Source organism: Hoplias malabaricus, chromosome 1 (assembly GCF_029633855.1).
Source record: "Hoplias malabaricus isolate fHopMal1 chromosome 1, fHopMal1.hap1, whole genome shotgun sequence".
Lineage (NCBI taxonomy): Eukaryota > Metazoa > Chordata > Actinopteri > Characiformes > Erythrinidae > Hoplias > Hoplias malabaricus.
Genome location: NC_089800.1, coordinates 13,213,547 through 13,236,609, shown reverse-complemented (window position 1 = coordinate 13,236,609; position 23,063 = coordinate 13,213,547). Strand labels below are relative to the sequence as shown.

General features: G+C 39.0%; 2 protein-coding genes across 3 annotated transcripts in view; one reads left to right on the top strand and one right to left on the bottom strand.

The window, feature by feature from the left end:
• The window catches only part of fam49bb (family with sequence similarity 49 member Bb), a 51,236-nt gene extending 33,425 nt beyond the window's left edge, over positions 1 to 17,811 (bottom strand). Inside the window, exon 1 of one of the 2 annotated variants that reach the window (XM_066646801.1) lies at positions 17,487 to 17,811. The gene's annotated coding sequence lies outside the window, so the exon portion shown is untranslated. Of the gene's footprint in view, positions 1 to 17,260; positions 17,425 to 17,486 lie in introns of those variants that run through there. The other variant, XM_066646802.1, reaches the window with a different exon arrangement.
• A 1,326-nt stretch (positions 17,812 to 19,137) lies between these two features.
• Positions 19,138 to 22,485, top strand: eef1a1l3 (eukaryotic translation elongation factor 1 alpha 1, like 3). Its single transcript, XM_066646800.1, has 7 exons — positions 19,138 to 19,343; positions 19,677 to 19,856; positions 19,999 to 20,295; positions 20,611 to 20,761; positions 20,853 to 21,109; positions 21,487 to 21,721; positions 21,928 to 22,485. Exons 1-7 carry the CDS (start codon positions 19,200 to 19,202, stop codon positions 22,038 to 22,040), a joined length of 1,377 nt encoding a protein of 458 aa, XP_066502897.1. The 5' UTR covers positions 19,138 to 19,199; the 3' UTR covers positions 22,041 to 22,485.
• The last annotated feature ends 578 nt before the right edge of the window (positions 22,486 to 23,063 follow it).

Sequence of the window (23,063 nt, the reverse complement as noted above, 5' to 3'; positions counted from 1 at the left end):
GATCGTTTCTCTGATTTAAAAGATGGAGTTTGATGACAAACAGCAGAAACAATCAACAATTAAAAATGTAGCTTTATATTTCTTAAACTGTTAGTTGGTTTCCATCACTCGGCCCAGTTCATGTATATAATATTTATAAGAGAAGGAAAAGAAATTCTTAATTTCCAATGAGGGGCAGTTATTGTGTTATTGTATATGATGTAGTAGATTACAAACCTATAAAAATGGACATATATGCTTTTACTTGGATATCAGCAATATTTTAATCACTAAAGACTTTAACAAAAGATTAAATGTTTTTCACTGCAAAAGGTTTGACGTGAAGCACAACTGTCCAGGAATATAGACATTTAACTTCCCAAGTAACAGCAGACAGCATTTCTCCATTTCATTTCCCTGTAATGTCTTTCTTGGTCTACTGATGATAAGCCGTTTTTCTATTTGTACCCACTCATTTAATGAAATAATTTCAAATCACTTGGGTAAACATATCTCCACATGATACTTAGACATTCCTGTGTTCATTGTATGACACATGAGTTTTCAGACTCGGCTCCTTCCAGGTCATAGGCCTCTGGTAAAATGTAGCATTAGAGGATGAAGGCCTTGCTAGTTAACTCGTGTTAAATCATGTGTATTTTATGAAGGAGCTCTAAATTTTGCAGTGCTTTGGCTAGGAAGGAACCCAGTTTGATACCCCTGACTTAATCTAACCCACAGTGCACTAATACATCTTAATAATGATAGTCTATTTAGGCAAGTGGTGGTGATCCTTAAAGATTTTTCATGTTGTATAAGCATGCTTTAAATATTTGTGAGAGCAGATACATAAGCATGACATTAAACTCCACATCAACTTGTGTAATCAGCATTTCACTCTAAAGGGATAGAGTCTGCTAAATCTAATCTTGTCTAGGAATATGATCCACTTCTCTACAAGACAATGACAGGTTTTAGGGTAAGGGTCATCAGATCTGGTTCTCAAGGGCTGGGGTCCAACAGTTCGGTACTTAAACACAAACCAATCTAAAAATCAAGGATTGTGTTGGTTGAATCTCAGAGCTGTAGGACTACGGTAGCTTGCTACAACAGACCACTGAAGGGGAAAAAAAAAAAGCTAGTGGAGAATGGGAGGTGCTCAGGCCACTTCCTCTTGTGCAACATTTCCTCCTATTCGGATCAGCTGTCAGGTTCCCATCCTGAACTGTGGTTTGGGCATGCTATCAGCACTAAGTGTCTGCACGTTATGCATGTTTTAGGCGTTTAAATAAACTCCACAAAATCTTTTTCTATCATTTTTGATATCCCCAGCTATGATTTACTATTAACTTTAAAAATCAGGTTAATGAGCAGCTCTGTTTATGTAGGAATTGACAGGCAGTGAATCCAACTATTTCCTGCCTCATGTGACCCTCAAGATAAAAACTGTGAACCATGTCCCACCAGGAACCATCAGCCTGTTCCTCTTTTTAAATTAAATGTGCTACATATAATAGAAAGGAAGTGTGCTTCTAAAAAAAATTGACCCCAAAAATGCATAAGCAATTTTAATTTTTAAACAAATAAAACTGTTTAAAATATCACATTTCAAACAACAAGTGCTGGCAAAACAAACAGCAATGAAATGGATAAAGTTTTTGAAAAACAAAACAACAGATAATCACACAGAGGTGCCAGCGACTAATTTTCAAATCTGATTTTTTCAGTGTTACGTGTGTTAAATAGTCTTTATAGCAATGTTTTATAGCAAAGACTACAGATTAATCTGCAGGGATCCTTAGCAAGTTCAATTTAAGAAATGTATTTTCTGCTTCTCACAATCCAAGTAATCCCAAGTGTGGTCAGTGAAGTTCTGTAAACATTTATTACGTTCTTTATTTTGTGTTTATTTCCTTTTTCAACAGCTTCTGGAGGGCCACGCGTACTTTCAGATCCATGACACTGAGCTATTTTCTTACAGTGGCAAGATAAGCACTTTTGGGTTTGTTTCAGATCTGAAGCAAGAGAAGAGCTGGATTTTCTACTATCTCTCAAGGATTAAAGTTTTAAATGCTATTACACTTCTATTACATTTACACTTCCCTTGAATTCAAGCAAGTACACGCCTAGATCTTACAAATAACCTCTGCAGAAATATCTCCTGAATATGAATAATAAGCACTCAGTGGCCATTTTGACAGGTCATTAAATAAAAAAAAAAAGATAGTGGTCAATTTTGCATGACACAAAATGGTACAATGACATCCACAAAACAGGTTCTAGATTAAATAGTTCCTGCAAAATATTTGGTGAAGCCATGCATACATCAACATGCTATCACCTGTCCTGCTGCCATCCTCATGTGATCACACAGCATTTCCACACCCAAAAATCCATACACATTGCCCACTTCCCCAATTTTGCCTTTTTAAACATTAAATCACCCGTCTGTTTACAATGCCTCATACATACTTTGAACGGGAAACTATTTCTACAACAACATATTGCATTACTTTTGAAAGGTTCTGTTACACAACTATAATGACCAAAAATCCCTGGTTTAAACTGTAATTAACCGTGTTCGAGACAAAATAATTTAATTCATCCTGTGAATTGTTTATTTCAGTCAAGTTTCATTTATATTCTAGGAGTAGGGCAAAACAACAAAGAAGGAAGGCCAAGAATAATTGAGGAGGAACTGGGTCATAGTCATAAAACACAGCCTAAAATCATAGTGCAAATCTGAATCTTTAGCCTTTGTAAGGCATAGTCAGCCTTAACCGCTCTACTTTAGGTTGTCAAGTAAAAAAAAAAAGTATACTTACAGAGTGTCAAATTACATGTTTTACAGGTAAAGGTTCACTCAATTGAGGCTGCTAACATACATTTAAGCCATACGCAAAATGTTAAATATTTCATGTGCATGCCCGCCAGTGCAGAGGAAGATTTGAAACAAACAAATACAGGCATCAAATCCTTTTTAACTCACTGTACAAATAAATAAATATATATTGTTTCACATTACATAACTAATCTGGCATTTTTGTAACAGTAAATATGCCCAGAAGGTGGAAATTATGTATTAACAGTCAGGCTGAATCCCACCTGCTCCAGCATCACATACTGCAATGAAAAACACATACGTACCCCACACATTTCAACAAATACATTCCTGGTGTAAAGAGTTGGAAACATCATTTGTTTCTTTCATTCGTTCATTCATAGTTGAAGTGCAACCACTTCAGGGTCTTGGTGGGCCTACATGAAATCACTGGGCAGAGGGCAGAAATACACCCTGGACAGGACACCAGTTAACCACAGGGCACCACACACACACACTCACCCATAGCTATGGACACTTTAGCGTGGCCAGTTCACCTACCAACATCTGTTTCTGGCATGCAGGAGGAAACCAGAGCATCCAGAAGACACCCACACAGGCAAAGGGAGAATACACCAAACTCCCCACAGACAGCAACCCGAGGTGGGCCTCAAACCCACAACCCCAGACCCTGGAGCTGTGAGACACAAACTACCATTCGCCACAATGCTTCCCACGTATCATCATAACTCAGCTTTCAATTGCTTTTGTTCATTTTTATGCCCAATTTATTTGGCTGGTTTCTCAATATAATTATACAAGCAGCAGTGAAACCTGACACAGGCAAAGTTGAGCTCAGTCGTATCTGAGCTATGGAGAGTGAAGAGAAGTATTAAGGACTTCATGGAGCGACAGTCTCCTCTAAATCTGAGGTTGACCAATTTAAAAGCAGCCCATCCTCTGGACCCAGTATACATCCACATTTCAATATACACACACACATACTTTAATAAAGATTTTAAAAATGTAAGAAGTGGGACTACGGCTATCTAGACTTGCATTACAGGGAAAAAATAGCCGTTCTGGTTACAAATGATTAAAAAAAAAAAAAAAGATATTTTAGCCTAGTAAATCAGCCTGGCCTAAACACTGCATAGGTTTTTTTTTTATTATTATTTTTACTTTTTTAAAAAAAAGTGATATACTTATCAACCCTAAATATCTGTCCAAAGAATAAAAAATGTTAAGCAAATCTATTCCAGTAGAGTATCACTGTGCATCACTAGTTAAAATGTAACTACCCTTGACTATATTAAATATAAGCTAAATATAGTGTTTGGAAGCATTCAGAACATTGGAGTAGGCACTTCTACTGTCAACATAAATGCTAATAACTTACACAATACAACATACAACAAAATTCAGTAAATGCAGTTTCTATTGCAGAGCCACATCAAGTGTGTGTGTGTGTGTGTGTGTGTGTGTGTGTGTGTGTGTGTGTATGTGCGTGCATGCATGTGTGGGTGCGGGCTGATATCCTGTAGAATGCAAATGGCCTCATTTTCAATGAAAACAGTGAAAACACAACCCTGGTTTACATAGCAAAATAAAGCTAGCATCTTACAACCAAGGCACTTATTGATGAAAGGCAAAACATGGTACAGTGACCTAAATATTAAAAATGAATAACCCTTGTTAGGAGGCATGAGATGGCTTCCTATTTCCCAGACTGATGGCACTACAGCAGAAAAGAGGCCTAAAACTTTGGCTCGTGTGTAAAGAAGTTGCTTACCAGACAAAAACAATACCTTTGTTTTATTTTTATTATTATTATTTTTACATTTTGGTTTAGTTGAGACAGAGACTACAATCAGGGGATTAGATGGAGTGACTCAAGACCCAGAGAAACATTCACTATAGAGTCAGCAGCCTTGCATTAATGGAGCTGAACCAATTACAGCAAAAGATGCATGTCCTTTAGTGACCTTCGTGCAGCAATTTATTTATTTTTTTAGCACTGTCCTTTAATGACCTTAACATAACACCAGATGTTGCACATGAGCTTATATATATGTATATGTTAGTAATGCTAGTAACGTGCAATATATCGGTGGCCAATATATTATTTGCCAATATGTTGACTTTTTTTTTTTTTTAAATTGTTATCAGTCACATGAAGGGAACAAGTGTTCAATGGTTGGGACAGCAAGGCCATGAGTAGACATATTTAGATGCTAAGCACCACTTGGGATTGGGTGGTAAGTCACTCACTCAAATACTCACTCATATTTAAGGACTGTTTCACAAGGGGGTGCTATTGTGCTTCTCAAAGATATTTTGTGTAAACTGTCACAAAACTAAAGGAATTAATAAAATACAGGTTTCACAGTATTTCGAGATGGTACATTGAGACATTTATAAGCAGTACTAAATACTTATACAGAATTATTATATACTATTATTATTGTTTTTATTTAGAAACCTGCATTGCCATTTTTTCATCTGCACTTGATATGATACAAACAGAGTAACAAAGATTCAGGCCATCACACTTAAGCAACGAGATGAACAATCCCCCAACTATAGTACAATATACTGAAAAATAAATAAATAAATCACATAAACCCAAGGCATGACCAGTGAACTCAAGCCTACTGGGATTTGAATTGAGAGCAGTAGAGCAAGGAAATCACTAAAGTCTGCAGAACAGGGCTCAGAATTGCTGATTGAGTGTGTGGGAAACTCTGTGATGCTTAGCTAATGTGCTTTATCTCTGAAGGGCACAAACAGATATTGGAGGCTAACTGCTTTTATTCATACAGTGGAGACTGAAACAGAGAACTACTCATTTTCCTTCATTTCAAAGTGACTGCTCAAATCACTCTGAAGTTATCCTAACATCAATTGTGGGTCAAGCAGAACAGGAGAGGATGATATAGAGGCTGCCAATGAGGAATCTGTGTCGACTGGGCAAAGCTCTGTATCTGCATACATTCAGACTGAATGGCCACTCTGCAGTAACCAAGCCCCTGCAGAAAAAAAAATGTTAAAGCTGCTCTTAACTTTGCTGAGGAGCATATTGTGTGGATGGTGGAGAACAGGTCCAAAGTTCAGCTATGAACAGTTATGAGATCCCGTTTAATTTAGTTGGGTCTGAAGGGGAATCATTTTGTTCAAAGTCAGACTGGTCCTAGCTGTCCTACTTTCTATTATCCCACAGCGTTCATCATGTCCACCTGGAAGTGGATGCTCCTGATCTCATATGATATCATTCTATAATTACCATACTGGGTCGATCTCTATACTGTTATAGGTATACGATTTAAAGTTAAACAAATGCATGGGCTGAAAACTAATAAACTACAATTGTCTCCAATTGTCTACAAAAGTCCAGAGTAGTATTTCCCTACCCACACACGGATGTATATCAGAAACACAACATTACAGCAACTGTGCAGTCACCCAATGCCAAGCATTGACTAGAGGTCATTGTGGATAAGTGGAACTGCATTTCATGGGGTGATGGAAGACTATAAGTTGTAGTGGCTTTTGTGATCCAAAAGTAATTATCCAACATTAGTACCTTGCCCCTCTAATGTTCTCATGGCTGAATGTCATCAAATCCTCAAAGAAAAAGAAGTCTAATGTAAAAGCGTCTCAGACGAATAAAAGCTTTTATATAAAAATGCTGCAAATGGGAACAGAGCACCTATTAATACTGTATATTTCAGAACACATGTTGGTAGAGCAGGTGTGCATATAATGTACATTAGTGGTTCTCAAACTGTGGTACGCATACCACTGATCGTACAACAAGCAGCAAGAGAGGGTACACCACATGACTTTGAAAATTTTACTTATTAGAATATTTTGAAATAACTGAAAATCTAATGTTTTACAATTGTCATAATTATGCTTTTAGGAAATGTGTGTTAAAAAAAAACAACAAAATAGTCTACGCATACACCGTAGTTCATTACATCTATCTGCTAACTGGATGTAAGCAAAGGCTAGAGACAGACGTGAGCAATTGGCAAAGCGGAAATGAGAAAAACAAGCCAAGACCAAGCCAAATAAATACTCCGGATCCCAGAAAGACAAAATCCAGAGGCAAAACTAGAGAAACACAGTGAGAATTATGTATACGTAAAGACAAAATACAAGACAACCCTCAGCTGAAGGCAAACAACCTGGCCTATGTTTACATTATTAGAGTCCTACAATACAGTGTAACAATAGATGCATTGCAAAAACTAATTTTAGGGAGGTACCCCCAGACATGTACAACCCCTGCCCCCCAATTAAAAAAAAGAATAATAAATCACATACCAAAGGATAACTGGTGTCAAGGCAGCTTCCACCTGGAAAAGCTTGTTCAATTAAATATGTTATAGCCTCCTGTTTACGCTGTGTTTGGGGTGTATTTTGTCTGGTATGGCAACCCCCTGTCAGAACACAAGGGCAGAAACTTTCCCTCGCACCGCAGGAAGAACCCAAGAACAGTGAGTTTAGTGCACTGTCATGACTGTCCATGCACAACATGAGGGTTTCTTTTTTTGATTTTTCACTTAAACTGCATTTTCCTCCTAGGAAATATTTTTCCATTTGCGTGTTTGCTGCGTGACATGATTTTTCCCCCTCACACAAACTTATTTTCTCTGCTCACAAATTTTGAATTGGATCTGACCCCATATATCTTCTCTTAAATAAAAACTGCTAATAAATAAACACTCCCAAGTGCCGAACTGTTCCCGCCTTGGTTAAGTGCAATATGTTTACAATTCATCACTTGGGAGTGTTAATTAATTAATCAATTATTTTAAACTCTTCTTAATCTATCATTTTATTCCTTCTGCTTCCTTAAATGCTTGAGGTGTTAATGCTCTAAAAATGTTTTCATGGAACAAGAGATTATTTCCATATATATATATATATATAACAATTTAAATATTGTATAGTAATGAACATTTGGTGTATTCCGTCTACATTTTTAGAAGGATTTCCTTTGTCACAGTGTGACAAAATGTTAATATTGTGATAATATTGAGATTGATCCATACAGAAAAACTTACACCCAGCTCTAACCTCTGTATATAACAATAATACAAATACAATACAATACAAAAGTGTACTATTATGGTCCCTATAATTTGTCTCTGTGCTGTAAAACGGTTACAAGGTTATAATTCAGGCATATCTATGGAGATGATGCAGGCAGACATCTCGACAGGTAAACAAACATGCCTAGTTTGTAGGCTAGACTTTTCGTTGTTCCAAAATTCAGTCAAGCCGACATGTGAGACTGTGGTTTCATAATAGTCTGCATTATGCTGCTTTCGTAACTTGTAAATCCCAGGTCAGCTGCATATTGAAAGGATCACCCCTATCACTGCACTAAGCCAATTCCTGTGGCTGACCGTGCAGCTATCAGCAGCTGATCAGCTCAGGTTTTGCTGTGGTAATTACAACACACTCTACTCAGCTTCTTTATCATGCTGAACCCCAGAAACCTCCAGAGTTCTCCCACTGGAATTCAGAATATAGAACATGCGCTTCAAAGTGTTACCGTGGCAACAGTTCGAGGCTCATGGTGCGAGAGGCTGAAATGCTGGAAAAAGACTTGGTCACAAAGCCTGTCTGACAGAGTGAGGCCAATCACTTTGGAAACAGAGTCGTTTAAAGCTCTGCAGCCTAAATACAGCCTACTGACTCTAGCAGCAAAACAGTCACCTTTACAGAAAAAATAAAAACTGATAATATATAAAATACACAGACCAAAAACGCACGTTAGTAGGTAGAATGGTGACTCAGAAGTGTCCATAGGTGTTTGTGTGAGTGTGTGTCACCCTGCGAAGGACTGGCGCTTCCTCTAGTGTGTGTTCCCGCCTTGTCCCCAATGATTCTGGGTAGGCTCCAGACCCACTGCGAACATGAACTGGATAAGCGGTTAAAGACAATGAATAAATGAATGAGTGATGGAGGTGATTTTCATAAACAGCACTGAAAATGTACTTAGACCGACTTCTGTATATGGGCAAGATACTGACCACAGAAAGTTACATGATTTCAACTGATGCATTTGATCATTATATATTTTTCAGTTCAGAAAATGTTGTTCCTAATGCAAAACACTGCAACACATGCCCTTGAGTAGATTACTTTAACTGTACTTTACAAAGTCACTACAGGGGTCTAGCAATTTGTCCTTCAGTGAACAACATCTCCTCTCACCCAGTTAATAACAGCTCTTTTTTGTCAAGGATTCGTGGTGTTGGGAGGTTGAAGGAACCTAATACAAACTAAGCTGCTGGTGAACCAGAACTTATTGGACTGTTCCAGCAGTCATTGGTATTTCTTAATCCGCAAGATGAAAAACCATTGAGAAAATGCACAAGGCGATTCAGTTAAAAACTATAAAGAGGGCTGCAAAGAGCAAAAAAAGTGTATTTAATATATTATACCACTGCACTATAAAATTATTAACAATGGGCAGGGAGCTTCCTTTAGTGTAGTACAGTGTCCACATTTGTATTTGTGGCTAACAAGATATGTTTTCCAGCTGTGTGAAAAAGAATACATATCTCAGACAAATATCAGCACATTTTCCATTGCTTTCAGTTAATTGATTATGCATTAATTAATAATATAATAAAATAATAATTATCATTGTTATCTTGCAATTCTATCATCATGGGTTACAACAAATGAAATGAAAGGTTTCATGTTTCATGTTCTAAAACATCAAATTGCAATGTCAGTACCAAAAGCAAAGAAGTTATAAACAATATCCATAATAATTAAGAGTCAGTGCGTTGATACAACGTGTAGCCAATGTTCCACTGCGTTCAGGGGTGGAGAACTAATATCCAGAGGGGAAAGCTACAGAGTATTAAACCAGGGAGTTTCCAGTGCTAAGCTCTTCAAATTTAAACATCAAGTACAGACTAAATCACAGACTGCTGCTTTTAGATTGTCACCTGTCACTGGATCTCATGCACAAATTATATTTTAAACCAATCTGATAGGCATATAAAAAAAAAAATTAAGTCACTGAGCCACATGTAGAGCCACAAGTATAAACGGTTTAAAAAGAGTGTAGCGGTCTTTCAGGATTCGTGTTCAGAAAGACTGCTATTAAGTACAGGGGGTCCTCGACTTACGATGTTGATCGGTTCCTACGTCGCGTCGTAAACCGATTTTCGGTGTAAGTCGGGACATATGTACATATTGTACGTAAATAACATGCTGTAAGCACTTATCCTATCCTAACACCTATCCTCTTCGGTCCCGAGCCGCGCAACCGTGTATTCTTCCGCCGCGCACACCAAACACGAAGTTCGCATTACGACGTTTACGACGCAAAACCACTTAAGTCGAAACAAGGCTTTGTACGGTAAATGGGAGATGTATCGTAACAACGAAACATCGTAACTTGGGACTGACGTAACCCGAGGACCTCCTGTATGTTGAATTCTGTAGGTACACAATGCAGTTTAAATGTTGTGACATTTTTATTAAGTTAATTTTGCATAATCAATGTCTAATTGTTCTCATAGTTTTTCTTTTTCAGCCCAGGAGGGGATAAAAAAAAATGATGAGGAACATGTTGGAAATATCTTGATGTAAAATGATGTTATGCTTTAACCATGCTGCCAACCCTGAATGGTGACTGCACCACTTATAAAATAGCGTTAATGCTTGGAGAAACTGGGGAAGGAGGAAGCATCTGCCAACAGGAGAAAGAGAAGGAAAAGAGGTTTTCTAAGTAAAAAGTCTAATCTAGGTAGTGTGTTCTGACACCAATGCATCAGGATAACTCGGTTGACATTAATCTCAAACTAACTTTGAGGACCAGATGGCGTTTAAATTTTATTACAACTCTGTAACAAACTACAAAACTCTACAGAAAGTGACATAGAATAAAACATTGCATTAACTTGCACTGAAAATAAAGTAGGTTCTTCTGTTACGTGAACAAGGGAGGTTTTGCTCTCACAGTGACAATATACATAACGTCTAGGCTGAAAAACATAAACGTATAAAGTCCTTGCCAAACAATTAAGACTCCTGTTTAGTTCCTGACAAAGCTGAATAAACCGGTGAGTTGAGTTAGCACATAGCTGCAGACATTTCAAAACTTTTCGCACCTTGTAAACCCTAAGGTCTACATCGTACTTAAAACTGAGAGAGGTCAAGCTGCAACCACAGCCACCTGTGAAAACGGAATGTTGAAGCAGAGTGAGTGCCATGTTTTCAGCATCGTAGCCCCAAATCACTATGCCTTGCTTCTCCCTGACACACTTGTCAACTGAAGAAACAGCAGAAAACCTGAGTTCATGAAGACAGTGTACCTCTCTGCATAGTACAGTACAGACTGTTTAATAAGATACAATATATTGCCAATATTTGTAAATACCTGCTCCAACATTTCTTCTAAAATTATAAGGAAATAAAAAATAATTTGTAATGGCTTAAACTCTTCTGGGAAAGGGAATCACATTTAAACTCCTGTTAGTTTGGTGGCTAACATAATCATGTACAGATGCTCAAGAGCAAACCCATTTTACAGCACACTACAAAACCTTGGGTACTGGATAGATGAAGACTCAAGCTGTATATTTTGTGCAAGGAATGAGATACTGGAACACACGTGATCAACATGTAAGTTTAGTTCAGAAACCTAATCATTTAGAGCCATAGAGCAATTAGGTTTGTATATGAAGGGCAGTGAAACAGACAGCAAGTACAGGGTGATAATATTGGTCAATAGGTTGAAGCTTGAGACTGGAAGGTGGTACCGGATGTAAGAAGAAAACTACAGGTTCAACAGTCCCCTGTGGCTGGATGTGGTGTCATACAGAGAGTAAATGCATAGTTTTTTCATACAGTTAAGCTGACGGAGCTTCAAAAAAAAAAAAAAAAAAAAAAAAAAAGAAAAGAAGTGAGAGAACAAGGGTAGCAGCCATATATTCAGCCAGAAATGTAGCACCACATCCTTCCTGGTTGAATTTGGATGCTGAGAGTCAGACGTAGCTGTAAGGGCTGGTCAGTGGTAAGTAATAAGGAGTAGAACACAGATTGCTTTGGGAAATGACTGCATTAGATCCTTAGCTATGTAAAGGGCTGGGTAAGTGTTAGACCAGTAATCCAAAAGAGACTGCTGGATTTGAGCAAGGATTAATGTTGCCAATGGTGCCAGGTTGCTGGGCAGGACAGTATGGATTTGGGAGTGTTGATGGTGTAAATAGGGTGTTGATTTAGTGTGTAAAATCCACATGGAACTGGTGCATGCATTAACAATTCAAGTGAGCTAGGACCAGCCATAGGCTGCATTCACATTACAGTTTTTTGCTCTGATCAGATCTGGTGATTGCACTGTGAACAAATCTGTCCCTGATACAGCACACACAAGCACACTGATATGTTTATGTTCATCACCTCCGTCCTGGGGCATAGGCCGCACCGTAGGGTATATAATAACGGTATCTGCCCTCATACATGCATTGTATGAATACAAATAAAAACATTTATATTACACTGTAGTAAGTTTAGTGTTATAATCTGTAAAGTGCACTCTGTAGGGAGTATGGCGTTATTTGAGTTGCAACCCAAGCCTCTCCTCTATTTTTTCCCCCCACCCTGCCTGTGCTGGCTGAGAACCACAGCATCAAGCACATGTTCTCAGGCAAAAAAATGATTGAAATCTGAACAAGCCATTTACATGTGTGTCACACACCTACGCGTTGAATATGTATTCGATTAAGGATACAAATGAAAGTGACTGAAATCAGATTTGACATGTCCACACAGCCCTGAAAAGATCGGATGAGAGTCAAAATAAGGGCGCAAAAAAAAAAGCAGATTCGAGTCAAGCCAAATCTGGATTGCCACTTTCCCCACTGCTGTTTACCGTCAGATGCCTGATGTCTGAGTCTTCCTGGCCGAGGTGAGGGGGGCTTGCACATACCGGTCAAACATTTTGCTTAATGCAAATCACTAGTTTTATAACCGTTATTATAACAACAACTTCAATACATGTTAATGTGCCATTTTGCTACGGTTTGTTCAAATGTAGTCATATTTTAAATAAAAATTAAAACTAAAAATCAGATTGGTTAAAAAAAATATATCCATAAAAAATAAAAATGGGGGAAAATACATTTTTGGGAAATAATTAAATGGATTTCATAAGGCCCTTCTGCCCTACATTTATTATGAGCATAAACATTTGCTTAAACAGTGAGATAAACCTCAATGATGTCAGGAGCCTCAGACAAAGGGATGTCTGCCTGTATTATCTTAAAAACACATCATTATTTTATTTGCATTTACATTATTTATTCAACAGATGTGTTTCCGATGCCTTTGTGTTTATTAGCAGTAAGAGAAAACCTCTTAACCTCCACTAAAGCTACATTTAAAAGGAGAAAACATCTATCATTTAACTTTTAAAGTTAAAAACGTGATTAAATTGAAATTCTAGCAAGTGGAATTTAAATGATATCTGCATTTTTAATTATCAAAAAGATATTCATACAAATTCATGGATAGAAATCTAGCTACAGTGGATTTAATAGTACATCATCAAATGCTCTGCAGGATGGAACTGATGCTGGGAGTGTGGGCCCATCACCATTACACAATAGAATTGTGACATCACTGCAGGAAGTTACAAGGAAGTCACATACTGTATAGCGGTCAAATGTAAATATAAAATGTTAATAGATGTCTGTGTATTTATAGCAACACAGTGGTTTTATGCAAAAGTCATTTTGCATGTTTCCATGTTCAAGCTGTGAGATGGATTGCAAAGGCTACATACAAAGAACAACATTATCTGTGTCTAGTTAGACAGAATGGACAAACAGAATGAAACAGTGGACAGAAGAACACAAGGAACCACAAACAACAGTCACTATAGCAAATATGTGGAATTAACAGTCCTTCCTCCAACACATGCACCAACAGAGGCCTGAGTTTCGTCTGCCACACTTCTTTAGAAAGAAAGTAGAAAGATGTCATAACACCACTCAAATACCATTAAATTGTGGGAGTGGCATGGTGGCGCAGCAAGTAGTGTCGCAGTCACACAGCTCCAGAAACTTGGAGGTTGTGGGTTCAAGTCCCACTCCGGGTGACAGTCTGTGAGATGTGTTCTTCCCGTGTCCACGTGGGTTTCCTCCCACGGTCCAAAAACACACGTTAGTAGGTGGGTTGGCAACTCAAATGTCCATAAGTGTGAGTGTATGAGTGAATGAGCGAATGTGTGTATGTGTGTGTCACTCTGTGAAGGACTGGGACCCCCTCCAGGGTGTGTTCCTTCCTTGCGCCCATTGATTCCAGGGTCTCACCACGACCCTGAACTGGATAAGCGGTTATATTTAATATTTAATTGTTCTCCTTAATTTTATTCATTGCCAATTTCCCCCATCACTCATTAGCTTTGACTCCACCAATCACCTGATATTCTCAGGTTAGGAGGGTGAATATTAGCACTTGCTTCCTCTGTGACATGTGATGCTAGTCACCACCCCTTTACAACACCATTACACAGATGAACACGCTTATAGGAAGACATTAACTTCAGGGTTTTCTTAGATTACTTATTAGACACATGCATCTACCAACATGTAGCTGATGTAAAAATGACTGAGTTAAAGTATTACACTTGAGAAAATTTTATTAATCACTACCCTGCCCTGAAACCACAGTGGTACTGTGGTAATTTAACCCAATATTCTTAATAATGAATTAAATTAAATAGTTACTTGCTTCTGGTTGACATTCACCACCATGTGACCATTCTTTTTAACAGTTTCTTGGCAAGTTCACACTTAGGTAACACTGCATTTAGACTGGACAGTTAATATGGCAGATAACACTGATCAACACCACCACACTGACACTGGTTGCTAGAAAAAAACATGCTCAATATGGAAAATGTAAAATAAGGTTTGGAGCATCACTTTTGGATGAAGTCATACCCATGCTCACCCCGGTCTGAATCTGTGCCCAGTGCCCACGCTCTGGTGTCCTGAATAGAAACAGGGAGGTGACAGCCTGAAATTTACTGTCAACGAAGGCGTGAACCCATAATGGAACAACTGTCTCAAGGCTCTAAAATGGTAATCAGAAAAAAAAAAACTGGGCAAAATATATCAGAGCAAACCATAAACGAGACAGTCACACTTTTGCAGCTTGGTATTAAATCTAAAGTTGCTCTTATAGAATTACAGAAAATCAACAGTAAAATGTAATTTGATACAATTTACAATTTAGACTGCATTTATTAAATGGGATGTCAACCTCATCTGAAGTATTTTACAAAATAAAAGCTGCTCTGTTGAAATAGTCTAGTTATTTAAATCAAAAAATGAATGCAAAGACATTTGTATTATCTCTCACACACAATCAGTACATTCTCAATACAAAACCCTTCTTTAAGCAGTTTCATCCATGCTACAGGTGGATACTGTCCGCCTCGACAGCTATTTTTACCCTCCACTCCCAAATGCTAATCTCACTGACCACCAAGGCGAGGCACATTTCATTTCGGACAAGTCTATTGTGATAAGTGTTGAAGGAAAGGTCCTACCCACCCAGAAAGGGCAGGACCTCGGTAGATAGCATCACTGCTGCACTTCTTGTCAGCATTTTTAATCGAACCATTGGTCAAAACCTACAATCTTACAAATGCTCTATCATCACATTGATATATTGAGGTATACTGAACTAGCAACCATTTAAATATCACTTCAGTGGCACGGTTGTAACAAGTGCCTTATTTGATACACTGAGTAGGCCTGTGCGCAGTATGTGTCCATATATGATGTGAACACACTAAAATGCTTTTTCCTACTTTGGCACACAAAGGTCCACTTAAAGCACAAATAACAATTAAGTGCTGTTACATTACATGACATGACCAAAAGTATGTGGACATCCACTCATCTAAAATGCATTCTGGAATCAAGGACTTCAGGTCGGAGCACTTCATGCTACCAGATGATCCAGTCTGATTTAGCACAAATGAAATGCAACCATTCGGAGCTCTCAGCATCCTCCCACTCACACAGATGGGATGCCAAACAGAACAAATGGCCATGCTGGGAAGAGTAGTCAATATGGCTATGCTACACTAGCAGCTAACAATGCTGACACATAATGTCTCTTAACCAACAGTAGTAACTTCCTGTCTTCTATCTGCTTCCACTTTCAGAGTCTTACCTACATACCATAAAAGGGGAAAAACGGACATGAGATAGCAGGGTGCTAGGGAAACACAAACTGAGCAACAGCATTTTGCAATTCTAAATCCATAATACTTAATAAAGCTTCTGATTATGTATATGAGGCATTCTGAGAAATCATAAAGGGTTGGGTTAATTACTCACTACAAGATGATTTATAACTGAGGCTTACCGCCAAGCTTGATACAGTGTGCATGCATGAGCACATGCTAAGATGGTTACTATCCACATACCCAATTTTCCACTGATTCAATCTTTTGACCAGAAAAGGAAGAATAAGGTTTTGCAGAGTTTGTACTTACTGCCAATTCAGAGTTTGAGTTCGCTTAGCTTTGTAAGTTACCAGTCCTCTTCACCAATTCAAAACCAATTACAATCTGACACTTTGCAAATGCTTGGCTAGTGCCCAAAGGCAAGTGTTCGGCTTGGTCAGAAAAGCAAAAACTTTGCAAGAGTGAAGGCCATCTGCTGAAACTGTAACAGTGTGGAAGTGTGTTCTGAGGCTGGCAGCATTGGGCATTCTGAACACTTATAGGAAAGATGGTTATAATACTGGACCTGCTACAAGACAACATTAGGCTGCTCCACACGTAGATACATCCTGTGTGCATATATATGTACCTGGATATGCTGTTTCAGAAAAAACAAACAAACAAACATTTCATGGTAACAATACGCTGTCACTTTAGAACTTATTTGAATTTATATTTACAGTATTTGAAAAAATTAAAGTTGTACGTCACAATGTCAAAATGTCATTATAATAAATGCTTCTGTTTTTTGAGATATGTATTTTTGTGGAGGTTGTAACTGAAAACCTATATAGGCTACAGTAGTTTGATGCCATTTATGCTGAAGTTATAAGGAGCGTTTCACCCTCGACAGCTTGTTGAATGAAGCATTAATCAAAACAGAGGTCATTTACATGTAACGCTAATAAAAAGTCACGACAGCAAAGCCAGTTTATTTCTAACGGTAATTAACTGTGACTGTTTTTTGTACATACATACAAGTTAGAATAAAAGAGAGAAAGACAGATATAATCTCTATTAAAGTCAGTACAGTACAGTGCACGCTGAGAATGAAGTCCCACCGACCGTTAGGCTTTTGTTACCGGCTGTAATGTTCAAATCTACTGTGAGCCGCTGAGGCATACTACCCGTGTTTAGCTTTGGACCACGGCTTAAAAGCGTCTTTCTATCCTACAAACCTTCTCAGCGCCATGTTTCACGAGTTCTGGACATGTTTCGGGGCCGTTACCGTCGAGTTTAGTCCCCAAACAGCGCTCAGTCACAGAGACTTCCACACTGCCATGCCACGGTTCTCCGTGCTCCTGGAGCCCGGCTCAGCGCTATCAATCCTCGCAGCGCCCTCAGCCCTGCGCCGCTCCCCCACTCACCGCCGCAACGGAAAAGCAAACACGAATTAGGACTTACGTTTGAAGAGGAAAGCCTTATGGAGTCCGGGCAGACCGATTTACTTCACCCTCTCTCAGCTGTCTAACTGCTGTTTCCGGGTTTAGAAGCGTCACTGAGCCCTTGGACAGGTTCAGAGAAATTGACCATTGGAGGAAAACAGAAACAAAAAGCCCAACACTACCCCCTGAAATGCAGGGGTCCCCCGAGGCACGATGCGTAAAACTGTGTGTTTTGCAAAGATTAATGTTTTGTATTGGGTTTTAGCTCGGAATTTATGCAGTTACAAATCGGAGCAAGCACAAGCACCCTGGTGATAATCTACCACCCCCTGTGGCTCTCTGGAGCAACTGCTCTGACCACCACACCTGAACCGTCCCGTTATCCGGACTGCGAAAAACTCCCTTTCCAAATTCCAGTTATGTTTCAGTTTCGGGACAAGTATATACAGTGCTTAAAGTAAACACGTTCAATATTACTTTGTCAACATTTTAGCTTTAATACAGCTTATAATTTCTTAGAGTTGCTTTAAGTCTTTAAAAATGGATAGAAATAGAGATGTTCCTACACCCTTATTTCCATATTCGGTTGCATAATCACAAACACCAAGCTTTTGACACCTACACATCATTTAAGACCAGTGTTGTTTTATAAAGTTAAAGGAGGGACAGGAACTGTTCTTTCCCCCAGGTCTTCTCTCAAAGATTAAAGATTGGTTCTGCCTGGTTTTGCAGTTAGGTATCCCAGGTCCTCTATATTATTAACTGATTTTCCTTTGTATGTAGTTTGTAGACACTGGCTCATCCAAAACTCTCTGGTTCTGATTTTATGTTAAATTTTAATTATTCCTTTTAAAATTCTCAGAAATATTAAAATGGCTTGGGGCATCATTTATAAGTAGGGTGACCAGACGTCCTCCTTTCCCCGGAATTTCACAAACGTCCGGGATTTTGTTTTTCTAGAGCTTACATAGAATTTCGAGAAGCGTTTCGTTCACAAGCTAGTCCCGCCCTCCCCTACTCTGATTGGTTCGCTTGAGAAGGGGGCGTGGTGAAGTAGCCTAAAATCTTCTGATTGGACGGTCTGACTGTAGAGCTACAGTTATTGGTCGATAACCTTCTCTGTAAACATTTAATTGGTCCTTCTGCACGTCAGTAATCCTTGTTTACGTCAGGCAAAGCTCATGTACCCACCCTCATCTCGAGCAGCTATGACGAAACGTAAATGTAAGTTCTCGGGTGAATTAAAAAAGAAATTCCCATGTTTTGTGTAGCAAATAAAGGTGTAAAGGACCTAAAAGCACACAACGTCTTTCGCATGGCGTCCTGTCCAACTGAATTCAATTAGACCTGTATTTTTTTTAACGCACATTATAATTAACGCCCTTTTAACACAAATATAGTCAGATAGCAGTCAACGTTTTAGCTAAGAAAACAAGCAAAATTGAGTCTAATCTAATCTCCAGAGAATTATATATTCACATTAGCTTCCATTCAAACCCTCTCTATATATTAAAAAAAACAAAAACACGGGGGTTAACTAAGCATTAACTCTAAACCATAACGAGCACACCTGAAATGAATTGGCCTGAGTCCTTTAACTCAAGCCAAACGATTGGTTCCTTTGGCTATAAAAAAGGTTTGAAGTGTGTGTCTCCATTCTGCAGAAAACCCTTAAGAGAGACAGCAACGTGGTACACTGTTCATTGGCATTAATAACTATACGACTTATAAAATGGCGAAAGAGAGAATTCACATTAATCTCGTCATCATTGGCCACGTAGACAGTGGCAAGTCTACGACAACTGGTCATCTCGTTTATAAATGTGGTGGAGTGGACCCTAGAACCCTGGAGAAATATGAAAAGGCTGCAGCCCAGGTATGTCCAGATAATGTTATTAACTTTGTTTCAGTTTTATGGCTCAGGACACAAATTTCTCTCGAATATAGGTACTTCAGGATCAGAAATCCACTTCTCCATTACACCGAAATGAAACTGAGAAGTGGTTGAGGCCTCTCTCTAATTTAGCTCAAGATATCTGAGCCCAGAGTGAGACATACTGAAGTCTCCACTAAAACCTGAGGGATAAAATGTGAGATTCCTGCATTCTTTTTTCCCAGGAGCAATACAAAAAGAGACTTCAGAAAAAATGTTTTCTAAATGATCTTGTCTAAGAAAATTAACAAGCCGTCTTGTTTTGGTATTTTTCAGATGGGCAAGGGTTCCTTCAAGTATGCTTGGGTTCTAGACAAGCTGAAAGCAGAACGAGAACGAGGGATCACAATTGACATTTCTTTGTTGAAATTCATCACCCAGAAGTATGTGATCACAATAATTGATGCACCTGGCCATCGTGACTTCATTAAGAACATGATTACTGGAACTTCCCAGGTAATGATTCGTAGTGTTTGTGTGAATCGCTTTTAAAATTTTTTATTCCTAATATCATTACTAGAAATGTTGAATATCTGACCATGCAGCTTTAACAGCTATCAAATATGACACAATTTAACACCAATATTTCCAACTCCAGGCTGATGCTGCTCTACTGGTTGTTTCTGCTGCAAAGGGGGAATTTGAGGCAGGCATTTCTCGCAATGGTCAGACCAGAGAGCATGCCTTGCTGGCCTACACCCTTGGGGTCAAGCAGCTCATAGTTTGTGTCAACAAAATGGACCTGACAGAACCACCATTCAGCCAAAAACGCTACGATGAAGTAGTGAGAAACGTGACAGTCTTCATTAAGAAGATTGGTTATGATGTCAACACAGTGCCTTTTGTTCCTGTGTCTGGCTGGTGTGGCGATAACATGCTTGCACCATCACAAAAGGTGAGACCCTCCTATTCAGAGATGTAGTTGCTAGATGACTTCTAGATATTGGACTCTTTATTGTCAGTAAGACTCTCAGTTCCAGGTTCCATCAGCATCATGGAGGTGTTTTTCCTCCCCCACTCAATCATGAAATTCATGGTTTTAACTATGTCAACACAGACTACATGTAAGTTGAGGCTCAGGAGACTTTAATGTTTTGGGAGCCTAAACAATCAGACTGTTGTGGGTTAGTTGTGTTCTGCTTTTTGCACCCATGTCCAAGACCAATCGCTGCTGTCAATTGCCCAAGCTTATTTTATTCTGTTTCCATAGATGTCTTGGTTCAAGGGATGGAAGATCAAGAGAAAGGATGGCTTGTCAAGTGGCAAAACACTCTTGGAGGTTCTGGACTCGTTGTACCCTCCGGTCCGAACTGCTAACAAGCCCCTCCGTCTACCCCTTCAGGATGTCTACAAGATAGGAGGTTATGAATTTTTATTTGTTTTTAATTGCTGAATATATATTAAGGCTGGTCACTAATTTTGAAAACTTATTTATGCTTTTGTCTTTGCCAGGTGTTGGCACAGTGCCTGTGGGCAAGATTGAGACGGGGGTCCTTAAGCCTGGCATGGTGGTGACCTTCTCCCCAGCTAAGCTGACTGCAGAGGTCAAGTCCATTGAGATGCATCACCAAGGGCTTCAGACAGCCCTGCCTGGTCACAATGTGGGCTTCAACATCAAGAATGTGGCTGTGAAGAACCTGAGAAGGGGAGACGTGGCTGGAAATGCCCAACAAGACCCACCATCTGATGTCAGCAGTTTTACTGCTCAGGTAAGCCAGTAAAGATGTAAATTACGTGCTTGGGGTGTTGTACACTTGGCATATGGAATTCTGATTTGATACACTTTGCTAGTTCCGTTTAAAGTAATTTAAATGCAATAACTGCTGCAAGTGACCAGCCAGTGCATTTTAAAAACTGTTTCACATTCATATTGACAGCTGTTAAGTGCTTTGAACATTGTTTCTGTAATTCTGGATAGCAACTTTGCATACACTTGAATCGCTGAGCATTTTTAGGATCCTGAAAGTCCACTTTAACCAATACATTGCAGAAGTACTCTTGTGGTATAAAGGGTTGGAAGTGGCATGCCTTTAAATTTGTGCTTGTACTGTTTAGTGCTATTTAGTGATGCATTCTCTCCCCCTAGGTGATCATTCTAAATCATCCTGGCAAAATCAAGAATGGCTACTCTCCAGTTTTGGACTGCCACACCACCCACGTGACTTGCCGATTTGCAGAGATGCAAGAGAAGCTTGACCGCCGCACCGGGAAAAAACTAGAAGACTGCCCCCATTTCCTGATTTCAGGAGATGCTGCCACAGTCAAACTAGTCCCCATTAAACCCCTGTGTGTGGAGAGTTTCTTCAGCTACCCTCCCTTAGGTGAGGTGTTTTGTCATGACATTTCTTGGTCACCAGCACCACCAGATCTGAATTCTACATTTCACACCTCTGAGTGGAAAGCTATGCAGGAACGATGGTTGAGTGGTGCTCTGCATCTAAACATTTCATACTCTGCTTTTGCCGACATGTTGAAACATGGAGGATGAGCGGCTGCATGTTGCCATAACACTGTTTGTCTCTTTCAGGGCGGTTTGCTGCCAGGGATTTGAAGCAGACTGTTGCAGTAGGGGTGATCAAATCTGTGGAGAAGGTGGATCAAACAAAGAAAACTGGGCAGAAGACTCAAGTGTCAAAATAAGTTGATCATTTAAGATTTATTATAATCCTTTACCAGCAGTCTGGTATGAGCCTTAAAAGGCTTTTTCCTTTTGGTATTGTGGCGCAAAGTAGTTTGAGAGGCTGCTTGTTTTGAGCTGTTAAATAGAGCTGGATTTGTCGGGGGTCTTGTGTTGCTGGACTGCAAATTTAATTTGATTATTTAAAGTATACTAATGTATTGACTGGAATCTTAAGTTCATGCTAGCTTTCTAATTCAAACACAATCCTGTGACCTGACGGAAATGAAGTAAAGGTGGTGCTGTGAAATGTTTTTTTTTTTTTTTTTCTTCTAAAAAAAATTGACCTCACATTAAAGTATACTGAAAACATGACAATTGCTTTCTTACTACTGCTAATGTAATACATCATTGAGGTTATGCCTGTAAATTTATTTCAAGAATAAACAAGGAATTGTTCATATTTAACTGGATGAAGTCAGTGGTTTGTGAAATGGCTTTTAGTTTGATGCCTCTAATGTCTAACCTGTTAGGGCCCTTGGTTTCCATCACTAAGTAGATAGTTGACATGTTATGGCACCATTTCATGTCAAACCAATGACTTACCTTTTCAGAAGGATCCTCTTTTCTTTCATAGCAGTTCACTGCATCCTTATTTTGAATATTGTGGAAAGTAAATAACTTCATGCCTTCCCTCCCCTCCTTAGGTCCATGGTCATGGGTAATTACAGCTGGAAAACTAGAGTTTTTACACACATATATCCCTGTTATTTATGCCAAAATTAGCATCAGAAAACACCGTGTTAAGTCATGGTTATTGACAAAATGGTATATTAAATAGTTCAGGTTGGTGTTGTCTGAAGTCTCGGGTGCTATTTGTGGGGTGGTGGTGCTAAGTACTGTCTGGCTCTGCTTACTATTGCTGTAGAGCTGACTCTGCAAATGTGCATTTTGTGGGAGGGGAAAACTGTCAATTACCATTCAGGAGTAAATTTGTAACGTCTGCCTGGAGTTCAGTCATGCTGAAGCCCTCTAAGGCTGTAATT